Here is a 16226-nt window from a genome sequence, read left to right as displayed (position 1 = left end):
TTCATTTAGATCTGTTCCTCTGATCATATCACACCCCCATCCCCTACATATGTAGAATTGAACGCCCCCCTGGTACGAGAGATGGGGTCCAGACTTACTCCTTACCATCGGCCCTGGTTCACCTGGCGGTCCGGGGACGCCTGTTTTCCCTCGATCCCCCTGAGAAAGCACAAGTCACAGTCAGTGAAGCACAAGTAGGGCAGCAGATAATGTCATTATTATGACTAAAATTACAACTAGTAGCCAATCACAGCTTGACGGAGACCTACTCTTTTAAATTGAACTACTCAGTGTGTTTGTGAATTGCCCCTGGAGGATGAAAAAAGTAATTTGAACTGAATTTAGTTTAATTAAAATACTGGTTTAATCTCATCAGTGGTTCAAAACTCAAAAATAATTAGTTTACAATTGAATGATACAGATAAAAACAGCAAATCTGTACATTTGAGAAGCTGCGACCAACTGATGCTTGATATTTTCTGAAAAATTTCTCAAATACATTTTCTGTCCACTGACTAATTGATTATTGGCGTAATACTTTCAGCACTACTCGTGGGCCACATCAAGAAAATATACACATCACCAGAGACTGAAATGGAACAACAAATTGTAATAATGAGACAAATTACGATCGTGCCAACCTTTTCTCCAGCGATGCCCATCTCTCCAGCAGGCCCGATGAAACCAGGCAGTCCCTGAAGGAGAGAGAACATGCTGTCTTCGCTGTCTCTTGTTTCTCTCAGTTTTATGAACTTAAATTTCTCGTAATAGGCTGCCGAGCGCCGGGGCGCTGACAAAACAGACACACAGAGAGCATCAAACGGAAACCAGCAGAAAGAGGGAGAAAAGCCTTTACCCTCTCGCCAAGCTTTCCGACCTCGCCAGTTATCCCGGTCTCGCCCTACAGCAAAGCAGCCAATTAGCATATCACAAACTTATTCATGCCTTTCTTTTTCTTTCTTTTTTTTTTTTTTTTTTTAGTTCAATTCAGCTGAAATGTGCTTAGAGGCCAGTTCCCCTGTGGTAGCTGGGAATTAACATCTAATTTACACATATTCAGATGATATATTATCATAAAAGAGAACCAGGGAGACAATGTTCAGTTAAGGATGACACCGGTTTCGGCAGTAAAAGTGTGACAATTAGGTCTGACCTTGAGTCCATCTGGGCCTGTCAGTCCAGGGAATCCCTGCCTCCCAGGCCTGCCCTGAACAGAAAGCAAAAATGACAGACAGAAGTGTACTGAAGCTCCACACGCGGCGAACAATAAACTCGGTATCTTCTATAAGAGGTGCGGCGCGTTCAGCCTGCCGTCCCTCAAGAGGCTGTGGCACAAAACAAACCGACAACTGATGCCAGAACAACAACACACACACACAAAAAAAAGATCCCTTTGAGTAACTTAATGATCCAGAAAACAGAGAGCTGTTACGGGCATCAAAGACTTCGTATTACTCACAAAAGTCTTTGGGTCATTTGTGTTCATTTTCAGTAATCACTTGTGGGCTACACGTTTGGGAGATGGCAGACTGAAGTCAACCACTGCAAAAATAGAGAGTTTCATTGGAAGACTCTTCCCTATTGTTTAGCCTGGAATGACTCCAAACACTTTTTTTTTTTTGGTTTTGTTTTTGGACAGACGCAGTCACTGAGGACTTTTATTTATGCTGCAAAAGAGTTCAAAGCCACTTTATTTGTCTCTTATAAAGTCATAAGTTTGGCTTGCATGCCACTATCCCCTATATTCTATGTTCAGACGCTGATGTAAAAGAATAGAAATCTACATATGGTGAAGATATTTGAAAAACAAACAACAAAGGGAACTTGATTCAATACATTTCACGATTCTGTAAATTCGCCTGCACATTTGACCTCTTAAATAAAATACAGATGTAATGAATTATTATCAGATCTTAGAATAAAATATCTCATTTCTGGTGCATTCAACTGAAAAATGTGCATGAAATACAATTAGATTTGACAAACAACTCGACACATGAAGAAGAGCCTTTGTTTGTGACTGTGTGTGTTTTTTAGGATAGAAAAGAGCATAGCAATTTGCTGACCAATCTGGTAATACGAGGACACCGTGTCCAATAGGAAGTCTTTCAAAACAGCTTCAGAACAATAGAGAGGTCAGTCAGCCAAAGACCCGCTATCCATAAGTGGTCATAGTTATTCCTCCAAAAGCTACAATTAGGCAGAAACACATGGTGAACTTTTGCTTAGTGAGAATTGTGGTGTTTGCGTGTGGATCCCTAAAAGATAAACTGTGCTGTTGTATCTTCTAACTGGTTTTTATCCAATCAGCACTCACCTCGAGTCCAGCGGGTCCAGCTGGCCCAACTGGTCCCTCATCACCCTGACCAAAAAGTAAAAAAAGTCACTAAAAGTAAACAGAAGAAACATTTCTTCTATCTTTAAAACACTTATAAATATATCAATCTGATCCCACCTGAAGGCCGAGTGCTCCTCTTGGACCTGGCAAACCTCTTGTCCCTTGCTTTCCCTATGGATCAGACACTAAAGGTGAGGTTTCAGTTCATTTACCTGAACAAAAATGAGTTACTGTTACTCTACTCACCTTGGGTCCTTCAGGTCCATTTTGTCCTGGTGGACCGATGTCACCTGGAAAGCCCTGGGAAAATGACAGAACATGACTTTATTCCCACACAGTAGCATTTTAATGACAAATACCATGATGGAATAAGGTACAATTGAATCAAAATGCACTGTTTGTGCAGATAATCCAGTCCTACCTCTGGGCCAGGAGGACCAGGTAAACCATCAGGGCCCTTTTCACCAGGTTTGCCCTGAGAAATGACATAAACATTATCACACAGATGAGAAATGTCCAAACAAGCAAACCCACAATCTTTATTTTGGCACAAATAGTTAATGCAAGCAGCATCATGTGATGTGTTACTGAGACAACCTGAAGTAACTTGAAAAATGTAAAAAATGCAACTTTCTAATGCAAGTGAAAGTTCTGTTAATGCAAGTTAATGGAAATGTAATTTCTGTCAGAGCTCCGCAAGAAATCCCTCAAACAAACGGAGCTCAGGTAAGATTCCAGTAAATAAAACGAGCTTAGTTCCTCAGAATGGCTCCCATCAGTGCTCCAGGTTGCTGAAATCGCAGCTCAAACAAGCAGGAGACGCCACGCAACAATCTCAAATCAGATCAGAGCGTACTGAAGACATTAAGGACACTTTGGATCACACGAGTGCCAGCTCTTCATGCTATGCCCTGGTCTTTGAGTGGTTGTTTGTTCCTAATGAGACCAAAATTCTCGTACATGCATGAGTGCCTGAAGTGTGCTTTTGTACATGTTTGTGAAGATTTCTACCCATTTTTCTTCAAGAGCACTAACATTTTATTTTGAGTGCATCTTAAGGCCTATTGGACCCTGTGAGCACACCGCTATGCTTCAAAACAAAATTCTTACCTGAAGTTAAAAAGGCAGACACTGCAAGTTTACAAGTGAATTTAGAGAAGCAGCTAAACTGTACAAGCATCAAAGTAGCTAAGCTTGAAAAGACATTGGATTTAAAACAATATATATATACATATATTTTCTGTATGTAGTTATAGCATGGGATTTTCATGCCAGAAACTCTACAGGCTAGTCAGGTTTGATTGGTGCTGATCGGGAAAAAATTTAACCGATCACTGTCAGCAACAACCGAAGCCTGATTCTTTGTTTATGTCTGCTGTCACAGATGTGTTGCAAATCTGTATATTTTACTGAGCATGTCCATCAATACTAATCAACATTTGATTTAGTTATCTTGCAAACTCAGCACACGATGTCACAAAGGCAGCAGCTACACATGTCAATATAATAACAGAAAAATGATATATTGACATCCTGCATCTCAGCATGGTCCTCCAGCTGCAGTATGTCAGACAGAAAAGCCCTGCAGAGGATAGTTAGAGGAGCTGAGAGGGTCATCGGAGTTTCCCTCACCTCTGTCCAAGAACTTTTCCAGAGCCGCTGCAGGAGCAGGGCACTGAACATTGTCAGGGACTCCTCACACCCTCTCCATAAACTGTTACCATCAGGCAAACGTTTCCGGAGCGTTAAAGGAAGAACCTCCAGAATGATCAACAGCTTCATTCCACAAGCTGTCAGAATGCTGAACTGCTGATCCGGATATGCAAACACTTTTTCATTTAAATTGCTTCAAGTTATTGGATCCTGAAGAAACGCTCTTTCACCTTGCTTGTACGATTGTGTGTGTCCAGCAAAACGACAATAAACTTGATTTGATTTGATTTAATATTGGGTCCCAACTTGACGTAATACATCCATGCTGGCCGGGAGTCATCAAGCCTCGCAGGAAACTTTGTCAAGGTGTCCCTTTACTAGCTAAATCCCCACAATAATGACTGCTTGCCAGCACAGACCTGCCCACCTCCTCTGGTCACGACAGTATTAAACAAAGAGAGGCGCCACCTGATGGCACAAACAGGTACTACAGCTAATCTACAATACTTCAATTCTATGTTATCTAGTAAATGGTATCAGGACAAACTAAACATTGAGTGACTCGGATTGGAAAAAATCTTGATCGCGATACTGCTGGTAGTCACAATATTTTGAAAATCAACATAACTGAAAGATTAGTTTTCCTCAGGGTTCGAATGTGGGAAAGAACATACCTGTGGTCCAGTATTTCCACAAGGACCCGTCAACCCAGGTGAGCCACGGTTGCCCTGTAACACAAAAGCCAGCTCAGTGTAAACAAACAAACACAAACTACTACATTAAATATAAAAACACAAAAAATCACATACAGTGTTGCACTAAAGGCTTCGGCACTTTCACTTTTTTATCCATCATGCAACACCATCAGGGAGGCATTTTCCCATTACTCCTAGTGCCTAAAACTTGGTACATGGAAACGGTAAAAGGACTGCACTTCAAAAGCACTTTCGGAGAGCGGTATAATAGGTCTCAATGCACATGAAACGCACTGATAGTGGGGGAGATGACAAACAAGGACAAATGGAAGCAATCTGGAGTTTAGTGGCTTGCTAAAGAGACATCGATGCAAATGGTTGCAGATGCGAGAGGCCAGGTATCAAACCACAAATGTTATTATTTATGGATGAGTCACTGTATCACCTACCTTGTCCCCTTGGTAGCCACACTCCCCCGGCTCTCCTGGTATGCCAACATCCCCCTGAGAAAACACAGAAAAATGAGCCTGAATGTTAATATATATATAAAAAAACAAATATATTCAGCCATAAACTCTTGTACCAGAAGTGCTGAGTACAACAAGCCTTGGATTATACCTTTGTGTTATTTTCTACCTTTCTCAGATATCAGAGACACAATTTAGTGATTTTTTTTTTTAACTTTTAGGATTCTATATAAGGTGGTAAGTAGTTTGAGAAAGACATGTGCAGATCACCTTATCACCTTTCAGTCCTGGTTCCCCTGCGTTTCCAGGAACTCCCTTTGAGGCGAAATACAAAACAAGATAAATGATTAAACATGATTAATGAGTAGTCCCGGTGTTGTTGCTGTTTGCTCGGGTTTATATACTCTGTAGTAATTAATCCCAACACCGACCATGTGTCTTGTCAGAGTGAATTTAAGCACTACTTGAGGACATTTTGATTAAGACCAATTACTAAGCTGCCAAAATGTGGCCTGTTTATATTGAATTAATCTCAAAAAACAAGACAGAAACATCACTAGAAAACGGAGTCATTTACCTTGAGTCCTGGTGGTCCTGATAAGCCCATAATGCCAACAGGGCCCATGTCTCCCTGCAAACAACAACACAAAGAAAACACATACTCATACACTAATCAATCACATTAAAACTAACTCTGTCTGATATTTTGTAGGTCCCACTTATGCTGCCTAAAGAACTCTGATGTGCCAGGACATGGACTGCACAAGATCTCCAAACATACAGGTTTGATTTTGGAGAACATGGTGAGTGTGCACGGTCAGATTGAAGCTGACTCAACACCTTAAACTTCGTTGTGTTCCTCAAACCCTTCCTGAACAGTGTTTGCAGCGCGGCAGGCAGTATTATCCTGCTGAAAGAAGAGGTGGACGTGGTTCACAGCTATGTTTAGGTCAGTGGTACGTGTCAAACTAACATCCACGCGGTTACAGAGCTCAAGGTTTCCCAGCAGAACATTACCCAGAGGAATACACTGCTACAGTCAGCGGGCCCGCTTCCCATATTACATCCTGCAGCCATCTCTTCCTCATGCAAACAACCCAGACATCCAGCCATCCGCATAATGTAACAAAAAAAATTCATCAGACCATCTTCCCCCGTTGTTCCATGATCCAGTTCTGATGCTCATGTGCCCATTGTTGGTGCTTTCAGAGGTGGACAGGAGGCTTTATCTATATACTACGCAGTAATCTGTCATGCACTGTGTGTTCTGACACCTTTCTATTCAAGCCAACAATAGCCAGCTACAGCAGCTCTTCTTCAGCCTTCAACCATATTAATAAGCTTTGGGCACCATGATCCAATCGCTGCTCCAATGGTTTTAATGTTGTGGGTGGATGGCGTATTTCACAGTTGCTACTGCTATTGACTACGGTTGAGTATTTTCCAGAAATAGAAGAAGCCACACAGGCGGTATGGTGTCGCAGTGGTTGGCGCTATCGCCTCACAGCAAGAAGGTTGTGGGATCAAACCTGCGATTGACTGGCAACCTGTATAGGCCCCCCACAATCCTCCACAGGGTAAAGTATGTATAGCTAATTGATGGATGTGTGGAACAGAAGCCACATCTTCCAAATGTTAAAAGTCAAAACAGATTATTTATTGAGCTTTGGGTATTTGACAGTTTCAAGTCTTTAGAACACATTTTGGTCAGCAGTTTAAATCCATGGCCGGCACTCATAACACATCAAACAAACATGCACTCTCTGAAGTACAGGAGTTTTAAGCTACTTTCCTGAAGGAAGAAAAGACATAAAGACACTTAGAGAGACAACCACAGTATATAAATGTATAATCGGTTAAAAGGATAAAACAACACTCACAATGAGACCAGTTACTCCACATGGACCAGGAGCTCCCAGTTCACCCTAAGAGGGAGCGAGAGAGGGAAGAAAGAGCGAGAGATAAAGAAGAGATACAACACAGAGCAGGGCTCCAGGGGTAGGACTCATATGAAAGCAAACAGTATGTTTCTATATTTTGTTTGATTAGTGTTTTCCTCCAGCGACTGATGTTTTTTTTTCCTCCATTAGATTTAGCATAGCGACTGAGCGACTTGGCACTTGACACACAGAGTAGCTTGTTGTCCTAATGATGTGCCCCGCTGCCACATGCCATGCCCACATCCTCTCCGAGCTCGGCATCAAATGGAGAGACGGCTGACACACCAGCCCAGTGTGGCCTTCCTGTCGCCTCCCTTTCCATTCCCCCCCCTCGCGAATGAAAGGAGATGAACGCAGCCAAATGGAACATCCCCTCTTCCCTCTGGAGAGGAGAGGAAATGAAGCCTGGAGGAGACTCTCGGAGGTCAGCCAATCACAATCTAACGCTGACCCTGTCAATCACGAGCGGCGAGGGTCAAGCTGAAGAAAGAGGAGCGGCGAGCGAAACTGCTGACGCGGCCCTTCATATCAGTATGGATTATGACGGGTGAGTGAGTGAGCGAATAACTGTGAGTCTTTGGCTCGCAGTCAGTCTGGTGTAAGGATAAAATGTGCCTGCTATAAAACAAGAGATGAGCAAGCTGTGTCTCTGTTACTCCGCATTTTTCAGAAACTGGTTTATCTGGACTTTAAAACTTCAAATAACACGGCAGCATTTGTGTTAAGTGCCTAAAAAATGCAATAATTACTTGTAAAGCTCTTTGTACTGCATTTTTAGAGCATATGTGATTTAAAAAAAAAAGACATTTTAGAACACTCAACACAACAAAATAACACAACAACCTGAAAATGCATCAGTCTCTTTGACTTGTGACTTTTTCGGATTAAATTATGTTCAAGCAAAAAACGATATTGAGTTCGGAGAATCACCTTTTAGTCTACAATCTTTTTAGTCTTGACTGGATGAAACTGTCCGGGCATGTTAAGAAAGAGGTGGAGACATGAAATCTTGAACTCAAGGTGAAGCAAAATGAAGTTGTCAAGCCAATTTCATTAAGTTACCGCAATTTGAATTTAGTTTTCAATCAACTAACGCAGAAATTTAGGTTAATATGACGCACATTAGTAAGTTGATGCAATTGCTAGCATTTTTATGTTAACCCCATCCATCAAAATAAAGTCTGAAACTTAAAACGTTATTCTAAATCAGTTTTTCATCTCGGGAATAGCTCTCTGGAATAATTTTTCAGAGTGTATTATTCTTATCTGTCCACATCTGGTGAAATCTTTGTCAGAAGCAATGTTTTGGACTTCAGGGACACACAGGAGGAATTGCATTGTGAGAAAATAATGATTAAGTCGTGCAGGGTTCCGCATCCTTTCACTTACTGGGTTCCCATCAGGGCCAGGAGGTCCCCTCTCTCCAAAGTCACCAGGAAACCCCTGAGCACACAAACAAACAGGATGGTCACGTAACCAGAGAGGAGAGGAGGGGAGGGGGTTGTTGGAGCTTAGTGGCTTTATCACACTGTCAAAATGCCCATTTCGATGCCGGCTGCACTTAGGTAACACACGCTTTGTCAGTGAAGTTATTGCACCAAAACACAGGGGGATCAACAAAGTGTTTCCCCAAAACAGAAGTTTGCAGAGTAAAGCCAAGCAAATCCCACCAAATGTGTTCCCAGCACTTTCATTCCTGGGAGACCGGCAGGAAATTCCACGGCTGAGTGTTTCCAAGCGACGAGTGTCTGTGTGTGCACGCGCTAGAAGTGAGCGCTCAGCAGCCCGAGAACCAAACCCCCAGGACTTTGCCTAAATGGCTGAATAAAGCTGCTTGGCCCAAGAACTGCTGACTGTGCCTATTTTTTTATTTTTTTCTGCTTGGTGCTCGTAATTCCATTATAGAGGCAGAACAAGAGGCGTGATGCAGCCGCGAGGCCACGCGCTCATCGTGTGCTTGTCAGTAAGCCAAGGTCAACATGCAAACCCGCCGCACATCATGGCTCCGCGGCACTCGCCTATAGAGCGGGCAAATGATAGACAGCGGAGCAGCAGATCTTGTGTCTGCAGACGGAGAGGATCAAATTAAAATGTTACGATGACCTCGAGAGATGGCTGAGATAGCTGTGTGGCTTCTTCAGAACATTAGGCAAATGTGGATGAAGTGCATAAGCAGTAAGTGGTGCAACATGAAGCCAACAGGATATGTGGAAAAGTTTGCCTCTTTCCAAAAATACCAATAGCTGTCTCCATTTGATCAGAAACACATGCAAGTCTTTGTTTTCATATTGACAACAACTTTCACTGAGGTTGGCGAGACCCTTGTTTTTTTTTTTATATTATGGGATCCGTCCAATGGAAGTCCTGCCATTCTGCCAAATATGAAATCCACAAGATAAATACATATAGAAAGCTATTTTAGCACTTTCCTATACGGCTGACAGAGGGAAGAAGGAAGCTGCAAAATGCAACAAATCAATTTAGAATGAACTTTTTTGAGCATCAGGTTGTTTTAAACACACGGATCACATGTATTCCTATTGGATAAAACATGCCAACTGGTTCTTTTGTCTGCTTCTGTTACACTGTTTTACCGCTGAGTCAGGACAAAAAAAAAAAAACTTCTTACACAACATAACTGACCTCACTTTTCACCACAGAGGAAAAGTAATGGCTTGCTCATGACTTGGCCGGTGCCAGCGTGCTTTTTGGAACCTCAGTGTATGTCACTGACCACTGCTGCGTAATAATATTTAAAAATCATGTACAACTCGACTGAGCATGAGAAAATATCTGATTCATACAAGCGGTTAAGTGCAGCATTAGTATTTTCCATGTAAGACTGGAAGAATGGGAAATTTACTTCCAGGCGCCGATGACGGTAGACTTCCCTGGTCTGTGGCTAAAGGCTCCAGAGGGCCAAACCCACAACTGACACATCGCATTATCGTATCCATCTAACGCAAAGCAAGCAGAGTAATAAGCTCATTGTCTCGCATGCAGAGTTTCCTAATCAACTTCAGCCAAGGAAAATTAATCACTGAAGATCATAATTTATAGATAAAGAGAGCAAGTTTTAACCCTCAGTCTGAAAACCCACTGGTGGGTGTGAAAAGCGTGTTGTGTTTTTTAAAAAGAACACCAAAATTAAACAATTTGTCAGCGTAAAAATAGAAAGAACTTTATGGTTTTCAGCTTTTAGACGGTCACCAGCTCCTCCACGGCCTTTCTACTGGGGGTATAAAATTTTAATATTTCATTAAAATCGCTTAATTCTACATATTTCATTTTAAAAATTCACCAAAACTAAAACATGTGGAGTAGCCAGATTCTGTAAAAGGCAAAAAATTCTGCACTCCTCAGCACAATTTGGAGACCATGAATGACTCAGCCGTGACCAACAGTCCCATGACAGAAAATCAGAGACTTTTTGGTGAAACCAGGCTAAACCGCAGGCAGTGTTTACACAAAGCACAGGAGACGAGTAAGGGAATAAAGTAAAAACGCAAGAAGTAAAATACATATAACATGGAAAATACGATTTTTTCCCAGTGTTGGTAACATCTGTAGGAAAAATGTTGTATGTGTTTATTCTTTTACATTATTTTTATTTTATTTTTTTTGTTAAATAAATGAAAATAATCAAAGAAATTCAAGTTTGCTTTTTTTTTTTCTTTCTTTCTTTCTTTTTTTTTTTACTATTGTTCACATTAAAACTGTGTCAAACTGCATAAAACTTTGCTTTCAGTTTTCCTTACTTCTCACCAAAGTTGTGTTGTTTCCACAGAGGTGCAAGACTTTATATTGCGGTGACAAAATTTGCAAAAAAAAACGACCAGAAGCTGCCGGAGGTTCAGAGGGTTAACGAACTCACTCCAACATGCTTCCAGTAATTTATGACGTTTAAAGGGAAACTGAATTTTTGTATAATCTGCTGACCTATGAACATGTGTGCTTCTACAACATCCAGATATATTATCCAGGCGCATATAACTCCCTTTACGCTCTGGCAGTCCCTACAGTAGCATCACAGTGCCAGAGAGGTACTTTTATTTCCACATATTTACGAGTAAGGCCATGAGGAGCTTCACACTGAACTAAAGTCTCTGTCAGAGTTATGGTCATTTTATAGGAGCTCTGCACTACAATAAGAGCCCGTAAATCACAAACACACTGTCACTGCCGTACGGCTACATTAGCAACATTTTTTATTTTTTTTTTCTGAGAAGTATGTTGAGAGAAAACTTTACCGGCCTACCCATCTTGCCCTTCTTCCCATGAACGCCAGGAATTCCCTAGAAGCAGGAAAGAAAACAGACTTGAGAAACAGGGAAGGAGAAAATGGATAAGGAGCTAAAGGAGGGATAAAAGTGCATCCTTTTGAACGTCAGAAGCTATTAGATGGTCAGATTTAAAAGTGCAAAGCTTCTTGATGGTGAGATGTTCTTGATACAACCAAAAACAACAGTATTGGATGAAATGGGAACAGAAAAACGGTACAAAATGTAAATAATCATTCCTCAGTTATTCATTAGTAGCTGACAAATTCATATCTAAAAGCCAATTTAACAACTGATCTGAAGCTTTCAGTGCTCAAGAACTTAATCTTTAGATGGACATGATGCAATAAAATCAAAATATAAGAACAGATGCAAAACAGATCTTGAGGTAAGATCGTTAAGTCAGTTAAATCGGCCATTTCAGACTCATCTTTGCAGATTCAGGATCTAAATTGATTGATTTGACTGTTTTATTCAAAGCACCAAATGGCCCACAGTGCCACATGGTGCCATTTGAGCTAATGTGGCTACAAACGACAACAACAAAAAAACATACCTTAGAATACTTGATAATAAGTTTTTTTTTTTATCCACTTCCCTGGAAGTTAAAGGAAATTTGAATCCTTGCTGGGTTTAAATAAATTTAAATCCATCTTCTACACTTCATTATTCACCTGGACGGCTATGGGCTCGGGCTTCATCAAACACAATATACGGGAACTTGCACCACTTGAGGCTCAGAATAGCGATTCGGTGGAAGTTTGCCTCAAGTGTCGCATTACTCGAAGAATGAATTCTATTTCTATTTCATCATTTTGACCCATGGACGCTCCTAATGCAACCCAGTAGGCAGTTCGCTCTCGCGGCCGCTAATACTCACTCTCTCGCCATCAGGACCGGGAAAGCCAAAGAGCCCAGGGATGCCAATGTGACCCTGGAGAGATGAATAAAAGATGGAGGTGGAGGAACAGATAAGGCAGAGATAGATGGAAAAGCAAAAAAAAAAAAAAGAGAGAATGGACGCAATGAGACTGTCTAAAAATCTCTAGAAAGACTTGAGCTGTGATGGTTTGATCTGTTATGGCGCTGCAAGGTTTTGATTACGGCCGAGTTGGTCGAAGAGCCAAGCCTTGAGGCAAGTGTATATGCCCATGGACTGCATGGTGCTGGCTTCCACGATGTAGTCCAAGGGCACATACCCTCACATCAGGGATCTCTGAAGGTTTCAGACCTGCTCAGCGGAGAAGGAGAAATAACAAGTGACATTAAATGCTTCGAAGTGAACGGAGCAGTATACTTTTATGATATTTAGCTAGCATTAACAAGAACAGCGATACTCTGCTAACAAAACCATCTGTCTCCGTCATCATGGAGCAGTGTTTACGACACTGGCCACTTTTTTATGTGCCCACATTGGTTAAAGCAATTCATTTAACAGGCATTTCACAGTTCATTTAAGAAAGCAAAAGTTCAACAGCGTTATTATACGGAGGAGAAACATGCTTCTTTCCCCCGTGGCCGTCAGGGGAAGATGAGCGGGGAGGCATGGCAGGAATACAAAAACAGGGAGGAAGACAGTGTGAGGATTTAGATCCAACACCTTAAAGAGATTGTTAAAGGATGCTAAGGTGGTATTTTTCTGACATCTACTTACCCTGACTCCCTTTGGCCCCATCTTTCCTACAGGCCCAGGTAAACCCTAAATGCAACAGACGACAAAGCACATTTCTGTGGTTACAATTCTGCAAAAATGAAAAGAGATAAACACACATTTTTTCATCCCTTTTTTTAAAAACTCTAATTAGCATCACAGCTGACATTTGCAGCATTAATACTTGAACACTGTCAGCTAATCCGGCAGCACAGATAATCTCTCCCAGCAACTATAAAGATCAACTCTCAGCTCCCCCACAGCAAAGTGCAGCATTTTTTTTTTCTTCCTTTTTTTTGACACCGACATACAGTGATTCACAGCCCACAGATGGTAGGGGGTGCTAAAACCTAATCCATCACACACCACTAAAGTGTCTATGGGGATCAGAGTTCTGACACTGCAAGCGTGTTAAAGCACAAACACAGAGACCCACGACTGAACTCCGCGTTATCTTAAACATTCAGGGAATCGAAAGTGAGCGTCCAGCTGTTCTCGGAGTTTACATTTGCTTAAAGCTAAGAGGGAACAGATTTTAAATGCAGAGAAAAAAAAACCCCTAACGCTCCCCAGCTTTGACTTCACCAGTCAGACACTGTTCCTTGAAGTGCGGCGGGGCTCACAGTTTGGAAGGACAGAAGAAGCTTATTTGTACCCGCGGAGCTGTGGCATTAGTCACACTTTTATTACCTTTTCTTTCTCCGGGGTAGTGCTTACTATGGAAACCTTTTGACATTTTATTTCCTCGCTAGACCAGGAGGCTTCCATCACTGAGAAAATTCCACCACAGGTGATGCTTTTTCCTGGGACCTTTCATTCATCCGCTACAAACTTTTTATTTGGGTTTAGCAAATTAGATTTTTTTAGGGCTGAGACGCTGCAGGCCGAGATTTGTTGCGGGCATCCAATATCTTTAAATTTTATTATTTCCTAGTTACCGAAAGCATACAAGAATCCAGCTCTCCCCTGTAGTTGCTGTTATATTCATCATTCTGACAGCAGGTAAAAAAAAAAAAAATTACTAAATGAAATTTGATTTATTAAAATCGCCCCGACATGGACAATTTCCAAAAAGCTACATTCACAATAATAGAGATGATATCCCAGCTTCCATTTATTGCTTTATTTTTGTCGCTGTGTGTGTGTGTGTAGGTGTGTTAGTGTGTGTGTGTGTGTGGCCCTGCTCAACTAGCACCGCAACACTAGATTTACTGCACCTGCCTGCCAGGATAGCCTTTGGCCCCAGGGCTTCCATCATCTCCCCGTTCACCCTGCGGAGACAAAGACAGCACAGAAACTGACGTTAGGGAAGAAGGGCAAAAGGAAGGAAGAAAGAGGATGGAAAGATGGCAGGCAGGAAAAAAAAAAAAAGGCTTCTTTTATGCACACATGGTTTCTGTTGTAGCCTCGCTGATTGGCGTAATAGAAAGCTAAGAAAGACAGTAATAAAAACTGAAAGCGAGCACTGTGTTTAGGCAGCAATAAACAACAGTCCTATAGAAGAATTTAAATCTCTCGGCTTCTCAATAAGGGCCTTTTGTTTAGTCGAGTCGGTGTTGCCGCAGGAAAGAGGCGCCACGACAGACGCTGCCACTCCAGCCGTTCAATTAATCCAACAGTAAGTGCTATTATAATGCGGTCGAGCCACATGCTGTTGAGACTACCGTGTTTATCCTCATCAACACGCAAACTATAATACATGAGTCATTCCCTCCTTGTGGTGAGAGCGGATCCCTCGGAGAGGAATGTTTAATTCTACATGTATGGGGAGAGTAAAACAAGATTAGTTAGCGAAGGCATGCGAGAAATTACAGGCCCAAGCCGACCGCATTCATCACACGCTGGCAACAGATTGGGTTTCTGTATTTTCAGTTTCCTGGGAACATTAGATAATAATTAGAATGTTAACAGAGACCAAAACGATAATGTATCATCAATAACAATCATGAATCAGAGAAGCAACGGTCGTAGTAGCAGCTGCATTAGCTGAAGTAGTATTAGAGGCAATAGGTGTAATTATTGGGTTCGTCTCCTGTAATGCGGTCCGATACAACAGGACTGAATAACATACTTTATATTAGGGCTGAATGATTGGGGGAGAATTTTGCTCTTTTCTCATTAATTAAACCCCTAAACGCTCATTTCTGCCCATCAAATTTACATATGAAAACGTCTTTTTCCATGAAAATGATCCCTTCCTGCCCTAAAATGGCTTAGATGTGCAGATCTATGAAGTCCCCGCCTCTCCCAGCAGCTTCAGCACACCAGCTCACCTGCAACTTTGCTCCAACACTGTAAAACTGCTCTACGCTATACTATTATAAGTTTTAAGATTGGAGTATGTAATCGTACAGGAACCAGTCTTGAGGGACATTAATGATACAGAAGATCCCTGCAAGTAGACAGGATCGGTTCCTTTGGTTTTATACGCTTGTTCAGTCACATCTTTTTGAGACTTCCACCAGTGCGCTACACTGCAGTTTTAAGGTGGAAGTGCTCGGCCATGTTGTTCACTGCTTATTTCACTCATGATGCATCTTGCAGCATTAAAAAATAAAGCTATATGGTCATGCTAAAAAGGTAAAGCACGATGAAGCATGAACACGAGATACCATCAAATTATTACCTGCTCCTTATTTTCATGCAAGGATTAAAGGTATGAATTACTTCCAGTGTTTATTCATCACGTTTTTTAAGTTGGTATATTGCACAGAACAATTATCTCCAAAGCTGTGACTGTGTAGAATTAAATAAATGCAGTAATAATCATAAAAAAATGCTGCTTTCTTTTGGGAATACATTCTCCAAATCTGTTCCTGGTTTAGGGGTCATTTTTGGCATCACAAGTGTGATATTTTCCTTGTTGTTGGTGGACCACTTCTGATGAAAGAGGACGGCATGAATTTGTGAAACCACTGACTGGACACAATGCAGAACATACATCCTAACCTGTGGCCTTTGCGATTTGCTAACTGCAACGTTTCCAATCACATTTTCATGTCTTTAAAAAAAAACTATTTAGCCGTATACTGCTCATCTTCAGGAAGCTCTCAATGTCGCATTTTTGTTGACGCTAAACCAGCTAAAGGTCTTGTTTCTCGTCTTCTGTGCATCCTGTTTGCCTACATGCAGAATATGAGAAACACAGTCCAACGAAATGTTATTAAAAATTCAAACCTAATCAGATGTCGTAACGTTACAC

General features: G+C 41.5%; 1 protein-coding gene across 1 annotated transcript in view; it reads right to left on the bottom strand.

The window, feature by feature from the left end:
* Positions 1–16226, bottom strand: part of col27a1b (collagen, type XXVII, alpha 1b) — an 80327-nt gene that overhangs the window by 31416 nt on the left and 32685 nt on the right. The window contains exons 9-26 of the mRNA XM_008276432.1: positions 14242–14295; positions 13028–13072; positions 12254–12307; positions 11344–11388; positions 8483–8536; positions 7034–7078; positions 5731–5784; positions 5424–5468; positions 5136–5189; positions 4666–4719; positions 2760–2813; positions 2585–2638; positions 2456–2509; positions 2318–2362; positions 1154–1207; positions 857–901; positions 642–695; positions 106–159 (exon numbers count right to left, since the gene is read on the bottom strand). Of these exons, the coding sequence (XP_008274654.1) occupies positions 106–159; positions 642–695; positions 857–901; positions 1154–1207; positions 2318–2362; positions 2456–2509; positions 2585–2638; positions 2760–2813; positions 4666–4719; positions 5136–5189; positions 5424–5468; positions 5731–5784; positions 7034–7078; positions 8483–8536; positions 11344–11388; positions 12254–12307; positions 13028–13072; positions 14242–14295 (918 nt within the window). The remainder of the gene's footprint in view (positions 1–105; positions 160–641; positions 696–856; positions 902–1153; positions 1208–2317; positions 2363–2455; positions 2510–2584; positions 2639–2759; positions 2814–4665; positions 4720–5135; positions 5190–5423; positions 5469–5730; positions 5785–7033; positions 7079–8482; positions 8537–11343; positions 11389–12253; positions 12308–13027; positions 13073–14241; positions 14296–16226) is intronic.

Source organism: Stegastes partitus, unplaced genomic scaffold, assembly GCF_000690725.1.
Source record: "Stegastes partitus isolate 25-593 unplaced genomic scaffold, Stegastes_partitus-1.0.2 Scaffold71, whole genome shotgun sequence".
Lineage (NCBI taxonomy): Eukaryota > Metazoa > Chordata > Actinopteri > Pomacentridae > Stegastes > Stegastes partitus.
Note: the sequence above shows the minus strand (reverse complement) of the source record. Positions and strands in the feature narration are given on the sequence as shown.